This window comes from Tachysurus vachellii, chromosome 8, assembly GCF_030014155.1.
Source record: "Tachysurus vachellii isolate PV-2020 chromosome 8, HZAU_Pvac_v1, whole genome shotgun sequence".
Taxonomy (NCBI): domain Eukaryota; kingdom Metazoa; phylum Chordata; class Actinopteri; order Siluriformes; family Bagridae; genus Tachysurus; species Tachysurus vachellii.
In genome coordinates this window covers 8034424-8057080 of record NC_083467.1, presented here as the reverse complement: position 1 = coordinate 8057080, position 22657 = coordinate 8034424, and the positions used below count along the sequence as shown (strand labels likewise).

General features: G+C 37.6%; 1 protein-coding gene across 1 annotated transcript; it reads left to right on the top strand.

Annotated features, from left to right (window-relative positions):
- The first annotated feature begins 14325 nt into the window (after nucleotides 1-14325).
- On the top strand, nucleotides 14326-19255 carry cnga4 (cyclic nucleotide gated channel subunit alpha 4). The gene is made up of 7 exons (XM_060877176.1): nucleotides 14326-14438; nucleotides 15141-15242; nucleotides 15470-15576; nucleotides 16064-16736; nucleotides 16855-17014; nucleotides 17243-17408; nucleotides 18735-19255. Exons 1-7 carry the CDS (start codon nucleotides 14326-14328, stop codon nucleotides 19253-19255), a joined length of 1842 nt encoding a protein of 613 aa, XP_060733159.1.
- Nucleotides 19256-22657: the final 3402 nt, after the last annotated feature.

Sequence of the window (22657 nt, the reverse complement as noted above, 5' to 3'; positions counted from 1 at the left end):
GGCCAGCAATGTCATCCAGTCTGTAGCCGACACCACTCCATACCTGCAGGGAGACAGAAAGAGTGAGTCAGCCAGAGATGCTGTGTGCTGCACACCTGCAATGCAACAACAGTAAATACAATGGGAGATGAACACACAGACACACGTAATGCATTTACACTTTCTTTGCTGATCACAGCTCTTCTGCTGATCTGTATATTTCACAAAGTTGCAGTCCTGCCTATTGGAATGTGATTACCCCAAATTTACTGTCCCCCCAAACCTGCAGTCTCACTCATCTTACTCTCATCTTCTCGCTTTAGGGCCTTGTTTATTTATTATTTGCAAACCTCTTAAATTTTCTAACTAGATTTCTGCAAATCTAAGCCTTGACCACCCTAGATTTATATAATGATATAATATATAGCTCTACTGCAATTATCCTTTAATACATATGCATAACACTCAAATAAAAACCAAAATATTCTTTGATTTTCATGCCGGTTTGTTCTTTTATTAAAAAAATTATTCATGCCAGATTGGTTTAATATGAAGCAGCTAAGTCTGATAATATGAACCCTTTTCATTTAAATATGGTTTGTCTAAATGTGACTCTCAGTAACAATTTTAAATATAAACAAAAAAACTGTATTATTTTATATTATCTTGTGAAATAAATTAATAAAAAAACATTTGTAAATCATTTGTCAAAAGCTCCCTTGGCTTTTCTTAAACAAACTTATGACAGTGATAAATTGATTTTTTTTAACATCTGCGCATTTAATTTAATTTTCCTGAAAGGGTTTAATTAGAAACTTAAACTCCTTTATGAATAACAAGTCATCTTGTCATGTGACATTCCAGGAAGTTTTGGTAATGGCAGGGTGGAGTCCATGGAAAAGTTTAAACAGAGGAGCTCTCTGCAGGCGTGTCATTACAATATTAAGGTTCAAAGCACCAGTGTAGTATGATCAAGGTCACACAATGATTTTGTGGATTTCTACTTAATATTATAAACAGTTTATAAACAAAAAATAGTCGCATAAATTCCGTAACAGCGTAAGTAGCACCCCATGAATTCCACCCAAAAAATCCAGAAATCTTCCAAGAACATCACAAGATGGCTTTCTTCCCAAAAAGGAACTCACTCACCCCAAAGGAGGAAAGCGTGCCAAGGGAGCCACATAGCAGGAGGGCTGAAACAGCACCAAAGGACTGTGCTGAGTCTCAAAGCACAAGGCAATCCATGATCTGTCCATCATGACTATGCAGCTAACAGTGACATAGACTAGCAGTGACAGAATCATTTAGTTTTTGCTCTATGTACTGAATGTGCAGTTCTACGCTGCCTCTCAGGACGCAGCACAGTAACACGTGATGAACAATTCTGAGAAGAAATTACCCAACACTTTCAAAGATTTTGATGACTGAAAAAAAAAAAACATGGATCTAATGACTTGAAGTTCACACAAAACAGCAGTGGATCTGCGTCCATTCCAACATCTGTAACATTATACATCCCATGTACCAACACTGAAAACTCCATATTCCTTAAAAAGCAAAGAAGACTGCCAACAGACTACTGTTAATCAGAATAATTACAGAAAAGTGAGGTCACTGCACTACAACAGAAGACAGTGAGATTAAATCTGCTCTCAATTCTTTATCTGATCTGGCAATAGATAACAATGGGCAGAAAATTTCCTGCCTAAATTCTAGCAGAGGCAAAAGAAACTTATAGCAGCTTTTCACCTGGTCTGAAAAAGACCATTTGCACCACAGCACATTGAATCTTGGGGAAACTGCTTATAACCTGCAAAAATAACAATGTGTGATTACAATTTAAACTCTTTTTGTTCATACATAATGCAATTAGAAACAAATAGCTTCATGTAGTGCTAATAAATGATATTATTTATACAGCTAAATAGGAATAATAGGAATATTTGCAGAAATGGTTGAAAAATGTTTGCACTATTTGCTATAGACAGCGCTGTTACCATTTTTGTACATTGTGAACACCATTTCTTGTAATAATGATTAAATGGAAACCATGTTTTGGGCTATTCTTCTCAAATCTGAGTTTTTCCCTGTTTATGGAGTGCCAGCTATTCAACATGGAAGCACACAGCATCAGTAATAGACAAAGCAAAACTGTTTTACGTTTTACTGTATACACAAATAATAGCTTTAGATTCATCAAGATGTTGACATATTTGTTTGTTAAACCAAAAACAGTGACTGCACAGTTCACTGTTTAAGAAAGAAAATATACTGATCACTCATCTGAGTTAGTTGCTTAGCTTGTTGCTAACAAAATACGGCAAGGATGAAAATGACCTAATTCAGACTAACCAGCTACATTTTAGGTAATCATCTGTATTTTCAGTCCTGCACCAGTTCCATATCTATGAAGTGAAATTTGAACCTTTCTTTGCCATGAGCTCAGTCCTCACTGAAGTGCTACCTGTTTCAGCAGGTTACCTCATCAGAAGACGGGATTTGTTTTTATCAGATTAAGAATGCTGTGTTGTTCCTTCATATTGGTTTAAAATTTTAAACAGCATTCAAGATGCTTTCTTCACCTCATCATGTCAGCTAATGTCAAGCTTTGTCAAGCTTAATTCTTAAGTTTCTAAATAATAAAACTTTTACTTTAACATTTTAGTAACTAAGCATTTTACTATATGAGCAAATTCCTACTCAAAAAGCTGACAATTTCACAATGCTGAACTTTTTAGTGTTCTTGCTGGCAGAATTTGAGTGTTTCAAACTGTAAAAATACAAATTGTCTCTTTCTTTCTTTCCTTTTTTTTTTTTTTTTTACAGCTGGTGTTGGAAATCTAATCCATGTGAAAAGACACTGCAGGCAGCAAAGAGTTAAACAAGAGCTCACATGAGGCCATCAAAAGATTTTCCATCATTAAAATTTGCTGCCTGCTACACAAATCAAATTAGAGCAATGGAAGCTGAAGTGATAGAGTCCTGCACCACTGACCGGACACTGAGGAATGGCTGATCTGAACAAGCCCATTCTCAACCCTCAAAACACAAAGGTCTTCATTTTATGCATTTATCATTTTAAGTGATGTATACAACATTCTCAGTATACTCCAGTACATTTACACTGCTAAATAAATAAAGGCATATTCATTTGAATCTTAAAGCAACATTTTGGATCATGGGTTGTGCTGTGCTCTTCTTCACTGTACAGAGTAATCTCACAGAAGTGCATATGTAAATATTCACTTTCAATGAGAAGTCAAAACTGTGTTCCAAACAGGTGAAATAAATATTACGCCTAAATATTAAAGACATCAGTGGGATACTGACATACATCCATAGCACAATAGAGTGCAGTTTGTAATATTCATGAGTCTGAAAATAGAAATAATCAGCAGTGGTTCTAATAGTACAGAGAAGAAAAAGATCTTTACAAGTCTTTCCAGTATTTTGTGTACTTTTGATTTATTGATTTGTGGAGTGATTGTTGCATACAAAAATGCTGAATTTCCTGCAGCTTTTTTCCAAATTTGCAAGATTATTTTTAATTTTTTTTGCAAAAAACAACTTGAATTGGTGAAACTGCAAGCAAAGGATTCTTCTTTTAAACTCTTACCAGTGATGACATGTAGTTACTTTTTATGATAGCTGTACACATGTTCAACACACGTGAACTAACAAAGGGCACTGGCTGAATGAGTGCTGTAATAACGTCACATGGCACGTCTTGGAATACTTCGGATTTATCGATTTGTGATATTTAAAATAATGACGTGTTATGGGGCAGTTGTGTGCATAGCATGTTGCATTGTATTCTCAATAATCACCTACTGTGTCCCGTTTGAAATCTTTTAAATCATGACAAATGTAACTTTATTAAATAAGTCCTAAAGACAATTGTAAATAGTAAAATGTAGCTGACTAACTTCTAAACCACACTTAACAGCTCTGAATTAATCATCGACAAGCCTGAACCCAAGGTACAAGGTGCTCTATAAGAGACATACAATTTCAAGCAGGAGCCTGCTTTAGTATCTCAGTTTCCTGTTACAGCTGTAACCTGTCACCTACATACAAAGGGAAAAAACTGACAAACCTGTTGGGACACCGGGTATTATAAGAACAATCAACCTACAATACTCAACTATAGACTGAATTAACATAGTTAGTGTTAAACACACATGAACAGTGTCCACAAATCTTAATTTCACTCTCTGAAGTTTTATACATGATCGTAAGGCTCATTTATTATTCCGTTCAAACATGCATTTTTTGCTCAAATGTACCTTGGACAGGATGAAGGGTGGCAAGTTGGAAAAGTCATTATCCAAATCCAAAGTGTCAAAGCTGCCTATGCAACTCCTCAGTAAGTGCTTGTTAGGGAGGTGAGATTGGACACACGCTGAAACATGTGATGCCCCTTCTCCACCAAGGCAGTTTGAGTGCTGGTTCAAAGCCAGAGCCTAATTTAAAATCAGTTCTTTCTTTTTCAACACCCAAAGCACCGGCTCTGAAACAGAAAAAAGTGGTTCTTAAGTAGCACCAAAACATTGCTGGTCTAGACTTAAGAACCGCTTGTGTCAGGTGCTGGGGGCAGGATTACTGTGACCAACAAGACAAAAGAGAACGTCGTTAGCGATTTTTAAATCATTTCAAATCAGTATTTGCCGCATTTGGATGCCAGTGTAGTTTCGTAAATCCATGAGCATTAACAGTAAAGCAACATCCGCCATTGTTGATGTTGTGTTTGGGTTTGCCCCTGCTGCGCTAACGTTGCTGTATAACGTTGTATACAGTGATGTAAGACTTGGCTCTGTGATGGCACTCTAGCCCAAGGAAAGGCAAAACGGTTCTTAGAAGGCTCACCAGGGGAGCCAACTTCGAACAAGAACCCGGTTCTTTATGGTGGAAAGGGGGCATGAGAGAACCAACAGCATGTTTCACTCTCCTCAAACATATCTATCACACGCTTGTTGTTGGACTTAGACTGATGGTTTCCTTAGGCTGTGTCCTAATAAGCCTATATTGATGTATTCATTGCTATAGACTTCAAAGCACTTTTGTATGCATCTCTGGAGAAGGGCGTCTTCTAAATGCCATGAATGTTGGGTCATAATGCATCTTTAATATATACAAGTATTTTATATAAAGTATGTTGACAACTGATTTTTACACCCACATGTCTACCTTCTACAAACTGCTGCCACAAAGTTTCTGTTGCCGAGTGGAGAAACAGAAAAGTCCTCAACCAGAGATCAGCCTGAGATCCCAAGTTTACATCAAGACAATGCCACAGCCCTCTGTGGTGAGGACGACAAGAGAGCAAAACTGGTCGTGAACTCTGACTGGGAAAGGTGGCATACATTCTCTCTCTTCGATCACATTGACAATCGCCAATCCTGGCTGTCCGGTCTTGCATGCAGAAGGCGTGGATAGTGCTTTCCTGTGCATGTGTTGCACTGCATTGTGACACAGCATGAGAAAAGCAGGTCAACATGATGAGCTTAGGTGGCTTCATGGGAGGAAGCTCCTGATAGCCTTTATGCTCCCTGAACGGAGACGTAACTGAACTGATAATTTGGACTGATAAATAACAAAAACTAAAAGCACAACTTCCAATATATGATGTATTTGTATAGTTTGCCAATGTGGACGTGGAAAAACCCACAGTGCCCGGACCTCACTGAACAAAGATGAGATGAAGTGGAATGACAGCTGTGTATCATGTCTCTTCACCCTACATCACCCTCAGCTCCTTTTCTCTGTTATAATGCCTTGGATTTATTATACTACACAAAAAATAAGATCCTTTTCTGGAAAGCCTTTTAATACAGCAGAACAAGAGGGACTAACAAGCATCTTGTCAAGAAATAAAATTCCTCACATATGACGTATAGCATCATGTTATGCACATCTCCTTATTGCAGCTTAATAAGAGAAATCTTGACAACATTTTTTAAGTCAACATGCTTGTTAGCAGTGTTTTATATACACTAAATATACAGATTTATTATATATTCCAATGCATGCTGAAAATTATGATGTGCATTATGCTAAAGATTTAAGACTTACAACTCTTACCTGTAGCACAGTGTAGCCTAGAAAGCTAATGATTCATATTTCCTGTGATAGAGAGGGAAATCTGTGGTAGAAATCCTCCTGATAGTTCTGGGTTAAAGCTTCACACGGCACACAATTCCCGCCTTCCCCAGGTCCTGTTCACACTATCTGGAAGACAACAATAAGACTAAATACACATTTTGCTGGAGGCATTCATCATAGCCAAGTTACGGTTCCATTCACACTGAAATAAAAGAAGCAGCTTTTGTTCAGAGCATTGAGATGATGTGATTCTTTTAGACCTTCTTGTGACATGTGTCTAGGACTCAATTGGATATTTTTCTTGACAAAGACATTATTCTGGCCATCAGTGCCAGAGGTGGAATAACTTCAATTTAAAGGAAGTTTACTATCAATTTAAGAAAATTATTATATAACATATTCAAAATTGTACTGGACACTTCAGGTCACCATACGCTTACATTTTAAGAAAGCCTTGTGCTTTGTAGATTACTTCTGATGTAACATTAGACATCTCTTGACATAGAAATAGATATATGACTAAAGAATTCTGGGCTAAAGGTAATTATTAATGGTTGAATAAAAACTTTACCTACAATTCATTTGCATTGAATCATGGATATATACATTATATGATTTATTAACAGGTATTATAAGCCCCAGAAGCAAGATAAACAGTATTGTAATCACCGTGATTTGCAGACATAGGTTAAACCTAATCCTAGTTTACAGCTTAGGCAGATAGAGAGATGAAAGAAAAGAGAAGAGCAGAGCAACTTAAGCAAACCAGCACTGTTACATGCATCTAACTTGGTAAATGTCAGAGATTAAGATTAATTTGCTTATTTGTTTTCTTGTTGTTCCTGCTTGCACTGTTGGTGAGTACAAATTCTGTGTTACTCTGTTTCACCCAGCTGCCCAAGATACTTATTTATCCAACATTGTGACGTGTCCAAGATAACACCATGCATTTTCATTATTACAGGATATTGAGCAAAGTACACAGGTGGGGCAGCTGTACAGATACTGAGGATATGCAAGCAGTTTAAGTAAATACACATGGCAGTACTTTACTGAAACACAATCTGCTCCATGTGACTTAGTGGGAAAAGCAGAACGGTCAACTCTAAGTTGCAGTCATTTCTTTATTTACCACAAAACCACACAAAGCCAACAACAGCTTTATTTTGATGACCTTTTCAAATAAAACCAAAACAGACACACAGACCAACATGTCAACTACTACAATACAAAATGTAGTGAAAAATAATCTTAACGGCAGGTAAAGGCAGAAATGGGTCTGAGTCCCGAATAATGTTACCTTAAAAAGACATCCATCACTAAAAATAACAACAGAAGCATTAAAATATTTACAAAAAACTCCAGAGTCTAGCTGAATCACACCAAGGCTGCAATTGATAATCTACATACAGCTTTATTCACAGCAAGACACCTGATACAATTTTCCCCATGTACTCTCATCTCTGTTTTTTCCTTATAGCTTATTTCATCAATCTGGAGATTACTGTGTTTTACTTCTTCTCTGGTACTCTAAAATAAGAGCACTACTACATATAATTGTATAATTATAATTACCTCTGTTATAGAAGTTAACAGTGTTATGCTTAAAATAACTCTTTCAAACATCAAACACTTGTTGATAGGGTAACTGGGGCAGCCTTGATTTTGCCTGATTTTCTGAACCACTGATTTCTTGTGCAGTTCACTTCCTGCTCGGTGCTGCTTGCAATCTGCATCATGACTTGACATGCGCTGAATAATTCAGAGTTAAGTGTTTTACAGCAATGGTTTGCCACTCCTCACAGAAACACACAGAGAAATGCTGTACATGCTAAAATGTACAATCTGTTTGGTTTGGTGGTTTGAGTTCCATTTCTAGACCACAGGGTGACCGAGAAAGCCCTAAAAAAAACACTGTGCTGCTGTATGTTGGGGTGTTTTGTCAGGGCATCCAAGACAATATACATGATCTGTCTATATAAACACAGTTAAACAGGCAAAAATATACCCAGAGGTACTTTTACATAAAACTATTTAAAAGAAAACATATCCATTAAAAGCTAATATCAATATGGAAAGTCTGCCAGTACCAACCAGGACAGAGCAAACCTACATGCAGCTAACATTAAATCAGAATAAAGATTTTAAAATAAAACAAATCTTTGAGTTTAACCCCTACAATGTTATATATCCATATAACAAAGTACGGTCTATTGTTTGTACTGCAACTAGAACTGCGAATAGCTTTGCTTAAACAGAAAAGAGCTAAAAGTTCGGAGCAGGATCTTTCGTACAAAGTCATTAACGCTCTCAGGTCCTAATTAATCATTAGCCAGAGGTCTGATAATAGAAGGTCATTGCAGAATCAGAGGCTGTGACCATAATACAGCCTCATACAGATCACAGCATAAGCTACACACTGAGTCATTGTGGAAGGAGAAAGAAGAAGAAAAAAATGGCTCAGAGTCAGGAAAGTTCACAGGGCAACAATGATGTGTCTCGGGACAGTGTGTTGGTCATGAAGGGTTTGGCTATTTTCTGCTAGTGGCCTGCTTTTGCAGTGGCACAGTGACTGCAAAGAAGGAGGGACTTCCAACAACCTAGTGCACATCACACGCAAGAACTGACCCTGTAATTATGGAATGTTAGAACATTGTAAAGAAAATGGCAAAAGGGGAAAAATGGGGGTGAGTTTTCTTTAAGCACGTAAAAGGAAAAGCACAGGTTTATATTATATCATAACTGTAGGTAACAATGAGTGATTAAAGACCAGTCAGCTTCACAACTAAAAGAGCGAAGACAAAAGCAAAAACAAAAATGACTCCTACCCCTTGGCCTCTTGTGCATTTGTTTGTGTGTGTGTGTGTGTGTGTGTGTGTGTGTGTGTGTGTGTGTGAGAGAACATCCAGTGCTCTGTTGTGTGCTTTTGGTTTTAAGAGCGTTATGTTTGTGCATAGTTTTATGGCACACAGCTATTCAGCTCCAAAAGGAGGCACAGCCATTATGAACTGCAGGGCCCTGACATGACTCACCATGAGCCTCGCTCTCAACACTAGCCTCCTGCTGCGTGTGGGAGAAGATACAAGATGAATTTGCAAAAGGCTTGCGTGGCAGAGTGGTGACAGAAAGAGACATGCACTTTAGACCAAGTTACCAAGTTGATCAGCTTCCCTTTAGGCATGGTCGAAACTGTCAAGTGGAACAAACAGTCAAACCAGGCAAAGGCGTCCACTTGTCCTTGCTCATCTATGCTTACTTGATGACAGCACTCGAGTTCTAACTTGCCTTGCTGGAGGGAAGATTAAGTAGTCACTGAGTAACTGAAAAAACTGAAAGGACTGAAAGACAACACCCTAGAACCTTACTTATGGACCAATCTTTTAAAAAATTAATAGTACAAATACCGTTAAAAAACTCTGTTTCTAATGTTTTATGAAGCCAAGAATATAACGTAGTTAGAAATGTTCATTCTACTTCATCCAGGTCTGGGTTTTGCAGATATATCTAGAGCCTAACGCAGGAACACTATGTGTAAGGTGAGTATACTAAAATGCCAGGCTATCATATCCACCATGCACACACATGCACACCTAAAAGCCATTAATCTTAAAAACCACACCGAGTAATCTGAGCTGAGGTTTGAAGTAGGGACCCTGGAGCAGTGAAGCAATACCCACCACTACACTACTGTGCGCTTATGCTTTCTGTAAACATGCATCCATACTGTGAACACAGGCCTCAAGCAGTATCCATTCCTTAAAATAGAATTATGCAGACTCGCCAGTGTGATTGGGGACACAGTTTGTCTTTATAAAAATGAGTAAAATGTTCCAGTATAACCAACCCTGTAGCATCATCGACAACTGGAATAATCCCCCCCCCCCCCTTTTTTTAATATGTTCTGTATAATTCAGCCTCCTGGACCCCTCTTCTTATTATTATTTCTGAAATGTAGGCTGTTCCACTCTGTTTAATTAGGATATACAAACTATCATATTTATTATGTCATTATTTATTATTAGTTTGCAAAACTTTATTATTTAGCAATTAGAATACATGGCTCAAGTTGCTGAAGTGTATGTCATTAATAGAATAGAATAGAATAGAATAGAATAGAATAAAACGGGCATAGAAGCCTTTATTATCGCCACATATACATTACAGCACAGTGGAATTCTTTTCTTCACATACCCCAACTGAGGAGGTTGGGGTCAGAGTGCAGGGGTGGCTATGATACAGCGCCCCTGGAGCAGGGAGGGTTGAGGGCCTTGCTCAAGGGCCCAGCAGTGGCAGCTTCCTCCGATCAACAACCCAGAGCCTTAACCAACCTCAACGAGTTGAGCCACCACTGTAACTCATACATATAGAATACAATAGTTGTAACATCGGTATCTTTTGCTACACACAGACAGAATCCCAATGGCTTGATTTAAAGCATGGACCTCTAAGCTGCGTGGCACCAACGGTAACCATGCTGCCCGGTTTTAGTATATATTCACACAAAATATTTTGCGTGTCAAAGGCATGAAGTTGACTACATGAGCTCCAATGCAAAACTAGCAAATGCTTCTCAGCTGATTGAACACTACTGAATAATATCACACAAATATATACAAAAGGTTGGCTTCAAGGTGTCTATTAGCAGAGAACATTTGTTAGTTGGGGTCAGAGAAGGGCTCTGCCCTACATTGTGTCTATAAAATGACAAATCTTATAATGCGGCACATCCAAACACAAATAAACTTCCTGGACCAAAACTCAATTTTTCCATATGGGTTTTCTTAGAAACTTTTTAAACTTTTTCTAAGGGCATTGCTCACTGTTTTTTGATTGTTTTCTTATTATGTTCTACAAGTCTCTACAAATTTTGTTGCTTTTCCTGGAGCACCTTAACACCAAATTTAAAAACTGAACCTGTTTTCCAGACAAATTGTAAACAGATTCTTTAACAATATCTTCATTGCACAAAAAGCATAATATTGCACAATATTGTTATATGCACTTCCACACTTTATGTACATAACTGATCGTTCATATTCTATATTCATATTTTATATACTGTATCCATTCTATATTCATATTTTATACTCATTCTGTCTATATTGCATCTCATCGTCTGCATTGTTTTCTTTTATAGTAGAGTGTTATTTATGTCTGTACCTTTGAGAGTCACAAACTGCTGGAACCAAATTCCTTGTGTGTGTCAACACACTTAGCCAATAAATCTGATTCTGATTCTGATATATAATTACCTTTATTTAAAAAGAATTACAGTGTACTCTTTCAAGACACTGGTGGATTCAGATAATAATACAACCTTAGAGACATTCCAGTAATAATAATAATAATAATAATAATAATAATAATAATAATACATTACCCTACACCCAACCCAAACAGGGCAATAGTATGTTTTCACTTGTATAATAGTACTGTCATTTTTAATGTCAGCATGACTGAACTTTGAGCTCTTTTACTGACTCAAGGAATGTGACCTGCAAATATAATCTCTCTAGAATAGGTTGCTTGCAAAACTAAGATTGATATAAACACAAAACAACTCTCTCTCTCACACACACTCACACACACTCACACACTTGTCCTAAGGAATTCCTGGTTACATTTTGCTGTTTCATAGGCACTCTGAAAGGACTGTTACACACACAGAGCCAGTTAGCTTCTCTCTAGCTTAGTGACGATGAGTAAACACTTTCCATTCAGCTGACGTTAATCATTGCTGTCATGCACCACAGTGTTGTTAGCCAACATTAGCTTACTCTGAGGCTCAGAAGGACTATGGGGTTAATTATCAAGTCTCTCAGGGTCAAGTGAACCTGAAGTTGACCCGAAACTTGTCAGTAAACGAAATTTGTCTCAAAATAACACTCACCTTCCTGATTAAAGCTGCTTTCCTCGGAGCCAGGCTGGTTGGAGGTGGCAATATTATTGAAGGAATAACTGTTAGCTAGTCTTGGCTCTGCAGTTAGCTACAGCCAAACGGCTCTACTCTTCACTATCCACCGAATAACACCTAAAGAATGAGGAAGACAACATCAGAAACGCCACTGGTTTCGCTCCAATACGATTCGATTTCTCTTTCCGTCTTCTGCAGTACGAGGACTGTCCTCGACCATCAAATCTGTGATAGCTCAGTCCCTATCCCCTATCGCAGCCATCTTCTTTCTCGAGTTCCTCCTTTGCATTATTTTTCCGTACCCGTATTCTGGCAAAATCCGCTTCCTGCTCTAGGATTGGTTAACAGATGATCCTCATGTGTAATCCACCAATGGGAACAAAGAGCCAGCCCTCGAGCGCGCGGCTAAGGTTGATCTGAATGCGAGTGGGAAAATAAATAAGGTTCCTCAAGCACACACCCACACGCAAAGGGACGATGTGACGTCTGGAACCGCTACTCATGCACCGAACAACAAGACACACCTTCTGTCCTACACAGGATTTACATGTGGGGTTATTCTGAAGCACAGGGAAGAATAGCAAATACATTTTATATATATTTCATAATATATTTATTTATATCAATGTTGCATTATTATTGTTTTTAGGTGTGTCATAGAGAGTTTTTAGCTATATATCTACAGTATATATTTTCTTAGAGCTAGTGGTCCACAAACTAAACTAACTAATGAAATAATTGTGATAATTATTTGTTTGATTCACATGTAACATGTAAAACTCCAGGCTTCATATTAGCTATTAGCAGAAGCGAACTGTACTAGAAACACCTTTCTTACAATGTCTTACACTTTTATTTTGTGAGACTCATTTAATGAGAGTTTATATACAGTTTAATGGGTATGGTGAACATTTTTACGTTTTTCTTCCCTTTTTTTTCTAGTCAAACAGGACATGGGAACTAACTGCAGGTGGGAACTGAAGATGTTAGAGGGAACTGAATAGAAAATTACCAAGCACATTATCAAATATTAACCCTTGATTAATGCTTGGTACACACACATACACATACAAACACACACATACACATACAAACACATACAAACGCACACACAAACACATACAAACACACATACACGCACACAAACAAACACACACATACAAACAAACACACACACAAACACATACACACATACAAACACACACATACACATATTTCAACAAACCAATTATTCCAATTATTATTATTGTTATTATTATTATTGTTGTTGTTGTTGTTATTTTAATTTGTATTAATTATTCCAATTATGCTAATTATGCATAATTTTCTAATTATGCTTTTAATTTTTTAAAAGCATAATTATTTTTCTAATATTATGCAAATTAATTTTCTAATTATGCTTTTCGATTAAATATAAATTATTTTTTTGTTGTTGGATATTTGTTACATATCTAGCCTGTCTGTATTTTTTTACTGTCCTACTTTATTTCTGTGATTTAAATAAATTGTTAAGCGCGCCCCCGTCTGGTGAAGATGAGCATGGCAGGTAAAACAACAAGGAATTTCACTGCATGTCATTCTCTTCTCAGCTGAGACGGGTGCTGTAAACAAGCGGAAGATGATTCTGATTCGAAAGGACCTAAGGGGGGTAGGGTGCAAAATGCCTACTAGTAAAATAGCTCCTTAAATGGCAGAAAGACACAATTGCACTGCACAGGATATGCCTTGTCAGGTCACACTTATCCACAGCAACAAGACAAGTGTGGTGTACTGCACTGTTTTCACTCTCTACACTACCCTGTGCAAAGCTTATATTTTTAATTATGCATGTGCATCCATCTATCTATCTATCTATCTATCTATCTCTCTCTCTCTCTCTATATATATATATATATATATATATATATATATATATATATATATATATATATATATATATATAGATATAGATAGATAGATAGATAGATAGATATATACAGTATATACATATATACAATATCAGATCTTGTACTTGACATACTGGTGCTACCTCTTGTGAGTTTTTGGCCAATTTTACTGTCAGTAAGGGACCTCGTACCTGTGAGTCCCTTCAGGGAGACATCACTGCAGCAACCAGCATCACCTTCCGCCTGCACTGCACAAGTTGATCTGCTTGTTACTATGAAGACAGGGTTATGAGGCCAAACAACATGCAGGATGAGATGCACACAAGCACACTCAAACACGAGACATTGGTTTTTTTTTAAGTTAAAATAAAGATTCTAAGATCAAGCCCATCTACTACTGTCTGCATTGAATGCTAGTAGTAATATACTGTAAAAGATACAATGAATCGCTGGGCTAAACTTCTTAGTTTGCATCACACACAAAATGGTGAAGCACAAGCAGCGAAAGAAGAAGGGCTAAAAGAAGAGAAGAAGGAGCAGAAAACAAAAGTGAAGTGAGTGTTTCTTTAATTAATATACACAGATAGATAGATAGATAGATAGATAGATAGATGTGTGTGTACTTGTTTTTGCTTTCAAACAAAAGTTACCCAGATATTTAAATTAAATACTTTTTTCCTGCAATATTTAGGAATGTGACACTATGTAAACATTAATGGTTGCTTAAAACACATTTTTATCCATCAAATACTTTTGTTGGAGTTTAATACTAGCAAATCTAGTAGCTAACATAACTGGCTAGTCAGTAAGACAATTCTAGCTAATCATAAATACTGGAAGCTTACAGAAATTGAATGATGTTTTCAGGCAAAATGGTGTAGTTGCTTTAAAAATAAAATCAGATGGACTGTTTTTGGTAAGCAATAAAAGCTGTCATTGACCCTGACTTAATTTTATCAGGTAGTTAGTTGAGTATATTTAAAAGTAACAACCTGTTTTATTTTACTATAAGTACATTTTTGTGTTTTTTAATTGAGTCAGATTTTTATCTATAAATTTATGTAAGTATACTTGCTCAGTACGTCCCTGAAATTTATAGTGGTGTTTTTACAGTAATGTACTGTTACCAGTATGTAGTATACAGTATGTTTTCACTCTATTTGAAACAAATTTTACAGTCACAATGCTGCAGAATGTACATTTCTTTTTTATCATTTATCACAAAATATAAACTCTCTCCTTTCTCTCTTGCTCAGCTGGAAGGAGTGGGTGATTGATCCCTCTGAAGAGTTTTATTATGGCTGGTTGCAGGTCATGATCTTTCCCATTATCTACAACTGGGTTGTTATTATCCTCAGGTACAGGGTTTTAAGATGCTAATAAAGATAGAAAATGATGATGAATAGCATGATTAGCAAACAGCCTAGCTGCAAACAACAAGCAAGTATGTTTCAAAGCCAACAAATATTGTATTAAGATTTATTCAGTAAAGATGAAGAAACCACATACGATATAGCTACACATACTGTAGGCAGAGGTCTTACTTTGTTCTGAATTGACTTCAAACTTTGTTAATATTTTTAAGGGTCTGTTTTTCTGAAGTTGATCAGACATTTCAGGCCATTTGGTACACCTTAGACTACATCTCAGATCTGGTCTATGTGGCTGACATATTTGTCAAGTTCCGCACTGGTAAGTGTAATATTTTCTTATTTTTTTAGTTTTGTTATTTAAAATTGCTAGCAGGGGCATGGTAGCTTAGTGGTTAGCGCCTCTGGGTTAAGGGGTTCGAGTCCTGCCTTCCCCTGCAGAGTTGAGTTTTTTCTCCCAATGTTTCAGGAAGCCTCTGGGAACTCCAGTCCAAAGACATGTGTGGTACTGTAGTCTCACTGGCATCTCCATATTTTGTGTGAGTGGTATCTTTAATGGCATTTAATTGTACTCATTTATGAGTACCCCATCCAAGTCACCTGGGATAGGCTCCAGGCTTCCTATGACCATGTAAAAGATAAGCAGGATATAGGATTTACTCCAGAATCAGGATTTAGAACCAGCAATGAAAGTTAACTAAAGCGAGTTCATCACTTTCTTCTGTCAAGGAATTGACAGAACTGTCAAGGAAGAAAAAAAATTAAAAGGAGGAAATTCACGTATTATTTCTTTTCTTTATTGTCCACAGGATTTTTGGAGCAAGGCATCCTAGTACGAGATATGTCCCGGCTAAAAAAACGCTACCTGCACTCCTCTCAGTTCTTTTTAGATGTGCTGTCCCAGCTGCCCACTGATCTACTCTACCTGAATAATTTTTTTAAAACTCCTTTAGTGCGGATCAACCGGTTCCTTCGCTCACCTCGTCTCTCAGAGACCTTGGACCGCATGGAGACACGCACTGCCTACCCCAATGTATTCCGAATATCCAAACTAATGATCCTCATCTTTATCCTCATCCACTGGAATGCATGCCTTTATTTTGCCCTGTCACAAAATATTGGGTTTGGAAGTGATAATTGGGTCTACCCCGGCCTCAGGGATAGTCCGGGTCTTAATTCCACACGCCATCAGTACTTCTACTCCTTCTGGTTTTCTACTCTGATCCTCACTATGGTGGGAGACACCCCTAATCCAGTTTGTGAGGAGGAGTTTCTCTTCATGATCGCTGACCTTTTGATTGCCGTGCTGGTTTTTGCCTCTGTGATGGGAAGTGTAGGGAACGTGATAATGAACCTGCGTGACCGGGACAACGTCTTCTTCCCTAATCATGAGCTGGTAAAGAGCTACTTGCGCAGCCGGCGAATCAACAAAATGCTACACAACCGTGTCAATGCCTGGTACCAACATCTACATATCAACAAGTGAGCTTTATGAAAATCTTATTCACTGATTTACTAAATTCATTCAGATATACTGTATACATATCGTTTTGCACAGCAAAAAAAGCTTTGGTAGTCATTTAGCTCTGCTCTGAAACAGAAAGATCACCCGGGAGAATGAAATCCTCCAGCAGCTCCCAGTCACACTGCAGACGGCCATTGCTGTGAGCGTGCACCTACCCACTTTATCCAAGGTTACCATCTTCCAAAACTGTGAGAGCAGCCTGCTGGAACAACTGGTGCTCAAGCTCATGCCACAGGTCAAAATTTAAAGCTAAAGTTAAAGAAGTTATAATTATGCTGTGTCTTACATTGTGGTAGCATAGTGGCTAAGGTGTTGGACTTCCAGGCATGGTCCACCAGGCATGAACTGCTGGAACCTTGAGCAAAGCCCTTAACCCTAAATTGCATAAAAATAAGATAATATTTTAGTTTCTCTGGATAAGAGTGTCTACCAAATGCTGTAAATACTTTTTACATTTGTGTAGGTCTACAACCCTGGGGAGTATGTGTGTAGGAAAGGTGATGTAGGGCATGAGATGTATATCATTAAAGAGGGGAAGCTGGCTGTGGTGGCAGATGATGGGGTCACTCAGTTTGCTGTACTTGGTGATGGCAACTTCTTTGGAGAAATCAGCATTCTCAACATAAAAGGTAGGAACATCTAATGGTATGACAAGCATGTGCATGACTTTTGGAGTGTTTTACATGTAACTCTATAGAATTTCTATAAAAATTCTTAAACATTTAGAGCCACACAAATATATACACTCACTGAGCACTTTATTAGGAGCACTGTACTACTGTAACACTGCATATGACCTGCATTGTTCTTAATACAGCCTCAGTTCCTCATGGCCTGACTTCCAAAAGATTTTGGTAACATCCTGACCCATGTTGACATGATTGCCACACACTAATTCTGCAGAATGTGTTATGTGTTGTGAATTCTGAGATGCTTTTCTGATCACAATTGTACAGAGTGGTTTTCTGAGTTTTCAACATCAACAAAGCGTTTCTGTCTCAGAACTGCTGCTTACTGGATTTATTTTTTTTTGTTTCTTTCTGCACCATTCGAGAGTAAACTCTTGAGACTGTTGTATGTGAAATTCCCAGATCAGTAGTTATAAAAATATTTATAAAGATATCATTAATTGTAGGAAGCCCTTCTGAGAAAGACTCCCATATTCAGCACTTAAACTTCACTAGCAACAATTAGAATTACAATTACATTGTGTGTTATATATATATATTTGAGACCAAAATCATCTTTTTGGTCATCAGCATGTTTGACTCTTGTGAAGAAAGATGATGTTGTCAATTCTCCTAAATACCAGGATGTTTCAGCCCAAAACCTGGCTGTCTCTTCCAGCATTGAGTATGTGGGTTCTGATATTTTGCCCTTTTTTCGACAAATTTGTTAAAGATATGCCAGACCTTTTTTGTCCTTTTTGTAATATCTGTCCACCAATTCTAAAACAGATTGAGGTCTGTATTTTGACTGGGTCATTCTAACCACATGTTCTTGGATTTGGACAATTCAAGTGTAGTATCTGTAGTAAAGTGTCTTTGTCCAAGTCTCTTGTAGACTAAAATAGATTTTCTTGTACAACTTAGTACAAAGTATTTCCATCCCTCAAATCTAACAAGTTTCCCAGTCACTGTTGATTTAAAGTAGTGTAACGAACAATGATGTGTTTCTGTCAAAAGCCGTACTTTGTGCTAAGGAAAAAGAAATTGGGTCTTATGATTTTGCAACAATTATTTACAATTTTTTGTAATTTTATGGACTATATTATGTATATTCATCTCATAAAATCTCAGTTAGTCCCATCTATTTTTGGGATAGATGGGTTGTTGCATTATAAAATGTGGAAAAGTTGAGGTGAATATGTGTGCAACGCAATGTGGATAATTCATATGATTAAAAACAAATCATCAATTATATCCTTTGATATTGTTCCATTTTACACCATTTAGGTAACAAATCAGGTAATCGACGCACAGCCAACATCCGCAGCATTGGTTACTCAGACCTTTTCAGCCTGTCCAAGGAGGACCTGACAAACACACTGTCTGAGTTTCCAGCTGCTAAGCGCCTTTTGGAGGAAAAGGGGCGCCAGATCCTCACCAAGATGGGAATGCTAGAGGTTTCAGATGAGGTAGAAGAGGAAAAGGAGAAGATGGAGGACAAAGTGGTGCGCATTGGGTCTAGCCTGGAGACATTACAGACCAAGTTAGCACGATTGATGGTCGAACTGGAGTCTAGTGTCCGCAAAATGATGAATCGTGTGGCGCAGCTAGAACTGCAGACTGAGGGCTGGGAGGGCATTGTGGCCGAGGGGGCTGGGAGCGAAACTGAGGATGAGACTGATAGAAAGAGGGAGGTTGGAGATGGTAAGGGAGAGGGGGACCAAGAAAAGGAACCACAAGGAGAGAGGGGTGAGGGGGATGGAGGGGAGGAAGATAAGGATGTGGGGAAAGAGGCAAAAAAGAAGTGAGGTTAATGTAATTGTGAAAGGAAGGCAGACAGTACTAAGACAGGGATAAATCAGCCTAAAATATATACATTATTTACAGGCTATTTCGCCAGATTATGCCAAGTCAATACATTAGAAAAGAGGTATGTCCTACAAAAAACCTGACATTTCCTATGTTGAGATCATGACACATTTAATGCAGTTATACAGGTCATGCAGTACAAGTGCAGCTACAGAACTTCAAAAAGTCATCATGATGGGTAATGTCACATCACTCACTCACTAATGCATCCACCTCTGTTCAACACTAGATGGCAGCAGATGAACATGAGCGCTCAGGCAGTGAAATTCTCAGGCAGTGAAATTCAAGTCAAATTTTATTTGTATAGCGCTTTTAACAGTGGATATTGTCTCAAAACAGCAGAACATAAGAAATATAGAACAAAAAGAATTAATATTAGACCTAAATAACTGCATTAGTGTCTTAAAATGACTGTGGATTTAGTTTTTCTATTATGTTCTCTTTTTTGTTTGTTTTTTTGCGGATTCCCTAGAATCTATTTGATACTATAAGCTTAACAGATATATTTACTAGTATGAATAACATAGAAAATTATGTAAAAACTATTAAAAATGTATTATGAAGTCTAAAAAAAGTTTACAGTGTGGAAACCTGTTGTTTTATTAAACATTAGATTTGATTAACTGACATGGCTGTGCATGAGTTCCTATTAAAGAGGACTGTTGGTGTACGTTAGCTTATTTGAAAGATTGTTATTTTAGTTCCTTAAAATTGATTAAATCAAGCAATTATCTTACGTTAAAGCTATTATTTATTCATTCATTCATTCATTCATTCATTTATTCATCTTCTACCGCTTATCCGAACTACCTCGGGTCACGGGGAACCTGTGCCTATCTCAGGCGTCATTGGGCATTAAGGCAGGATACACCCTGGACGGAGTGCCAACCCATCAGGGCACACACACACTCATTTAGCTATTATTTAAATCAAACAAAATATAAAAATGTCATTCAAATATTTGATACATTTATTTTAGCTGGTATAGGTAGTCTTCACTAACCTAACGTACATGTACACCTGACAGTTGTAAGGGGTTCTTCCCCAAGTTGCTGATACAAAGTTTGAAATATTGTCTCTTGCACAATTGTCTCTGCATGCTGTCGCATTAAGGTTTTTTTGTTTGACAAGGTCGGTGTGGAAGAACTTGAATGACCTGCACAGAGTCCTGATCTCAACCCCATTGAACACATCTGAGATCAACTAGGACACTGACTGAACTCTAAACCTTTTCATCCAGCATCACTACCTGATCTCACTAATGTTCTTGTAGCTAAATGAACACAAATACCCACAACCATGCTCCAACATCTAGTGGAAATCCTTCCCAGAGTATATTGTCTGCCAATGATCTACAGGGTATTCGCTAAATTTTATACTTCAGTAAAAAGATTGAAGTAATTATTGATGTCTCTGTTTGTAAAATTCAGAAGTGTCATTTTTCATGTATTGAGCTGGGTCTCAAGACGACAGCTTCAGTGGTCCAAAGGGACTCGGCTGTCGTCTGAGCTTATTTCAATAATTTATGTCACCCTCCAATCAGATTCGGTCACAGATTACGTCCATTTTGTGTGCTTAATTGGACAGCGGGTTCACGTGGCTTGTCGTGGTGGCTGGGTCACAGCGAGGGGAGCAGATGGCTATTTAATAGCCATGGGGTTAACACAGAGTCCCATTTTATGGCTCCCTTTGGCAATTTAGGCTGAAATGTGGGCGTGGTTGTGTTTTATTTAGCATTAATTTCAATCCAAGTCATTTGTTTGAAGCACTAGCCTACAATAAAGTAAACGTCGTTCTTTTATTTTAATATTTGTAGCGGTTTTCACCTTTTCAAAGCCCCTGGGTTGAAATGTTTTTATGGGAAATCCCAGTAAGTTCCTTCAGAAACTTCTCTCATTATAGCAGCACCAGTGATGGATGAATCAAATATTCTTGAAAACTAGAAAAAGAAACATCAATATCTAAATGTTCTGTTTTGATTGTGAGTTAAAGTGAGATTTGAGAGCAAATGGGGCAGGTGTGGGAATTCTCCAATATGAGCTGCACCCCATCGCATATTACAACAATCTGCTCAAAAAAGCCCATCTGTTCTGAATTGTGTGTTTATAAATGAAATTACTGTGCATATTGCAGTCCTGCACTTGCTCTTGGTGTGTATGTGTTAGGCTGAATGCTGACCATGCTGCACTTGATGACTGATTATATGAGATCATAACATCCAGGCAGATGAGCTTTGCCATTAAAAATATAACAGTATGATTAGAATCACTTGGTAGCGAGACAGGCAGATTTCCACAGAAAGAAACTTTGGCTGTGTAAAAAAGTTAACATATTAGATTTTATGAAAGCAGCAACTGCTCTTGTACATGACAGGAACAGGATCTATTCTGACAGACGTTAGATGAAGTGGCATGGCAGTGTTCCTAAGATATTTCTGCTTGCCATGTCTTTGCTCCCAACTGAATATGCAGAGAGCTGGCTCAGGTGGTCGGCGTGGAGCCTCAGATTGTCAATTTAAAGAAGAATGTCTCAGAAATGGCAGGAGGAATGCAGCGGAAATAGGATCGGGTAAGGATTCCAAACGAGCTGTGCCTAGAGCCGCTGCTCTGTATAATGCTGCCCGCTCCTGTATCAAGCTAATAAATTACAGTCCATCCCTTCCATAACAGCGGTATAAGAGAGACTAACTCGTAGAGAAAGAGACATTGTGATTTAGATCCCAGATGTGAACCTGCGTTACCTAGCAACAGGTCAAACACTGAAAAACATAGAGACAGAGAGATAGAAATGACGTGTTATGGTACATGGGCTATAAACATTTTAATATTTTTTCTGTTGTAATATTATATAATACTACTACTTCATATTTCGAATGACAAATACAATCTAATTACAAGCACATCAGTAGATTATAATCTCTAACAGCATACTCTGGGGCATGCAGATTAATACAGTATTAACCTCAGTAAACTCACAGCAATGTGTCAATATCATACTTTTCATGTGAATTTTATTTGTAAATCAGACAAATATTGTACTTCTTATGAAATATTTTTAAAAATATTTTTGTTTTTGTTGTTATTAATTCCCACATGATCATTCTAGCAACTAGATTGTTTCTTAAAATAGCTCTCTAAAAATCTGGCCTACAAGCAGAGCAATTCTTGCTGATTTCATGGTGTGCTTGGTTTTATTATCATACTGAAAGTTCCACCTGCGCCCTAGCAGAGCTTCCAGCCCGAGACAAGCCACAAGGTTTTTGCCAGAATGTCCTAATACACATTTAGTGCCCACTTTATTAGATGCACCTTTTCAGAACTGGGTAGAACATGATCCCATAT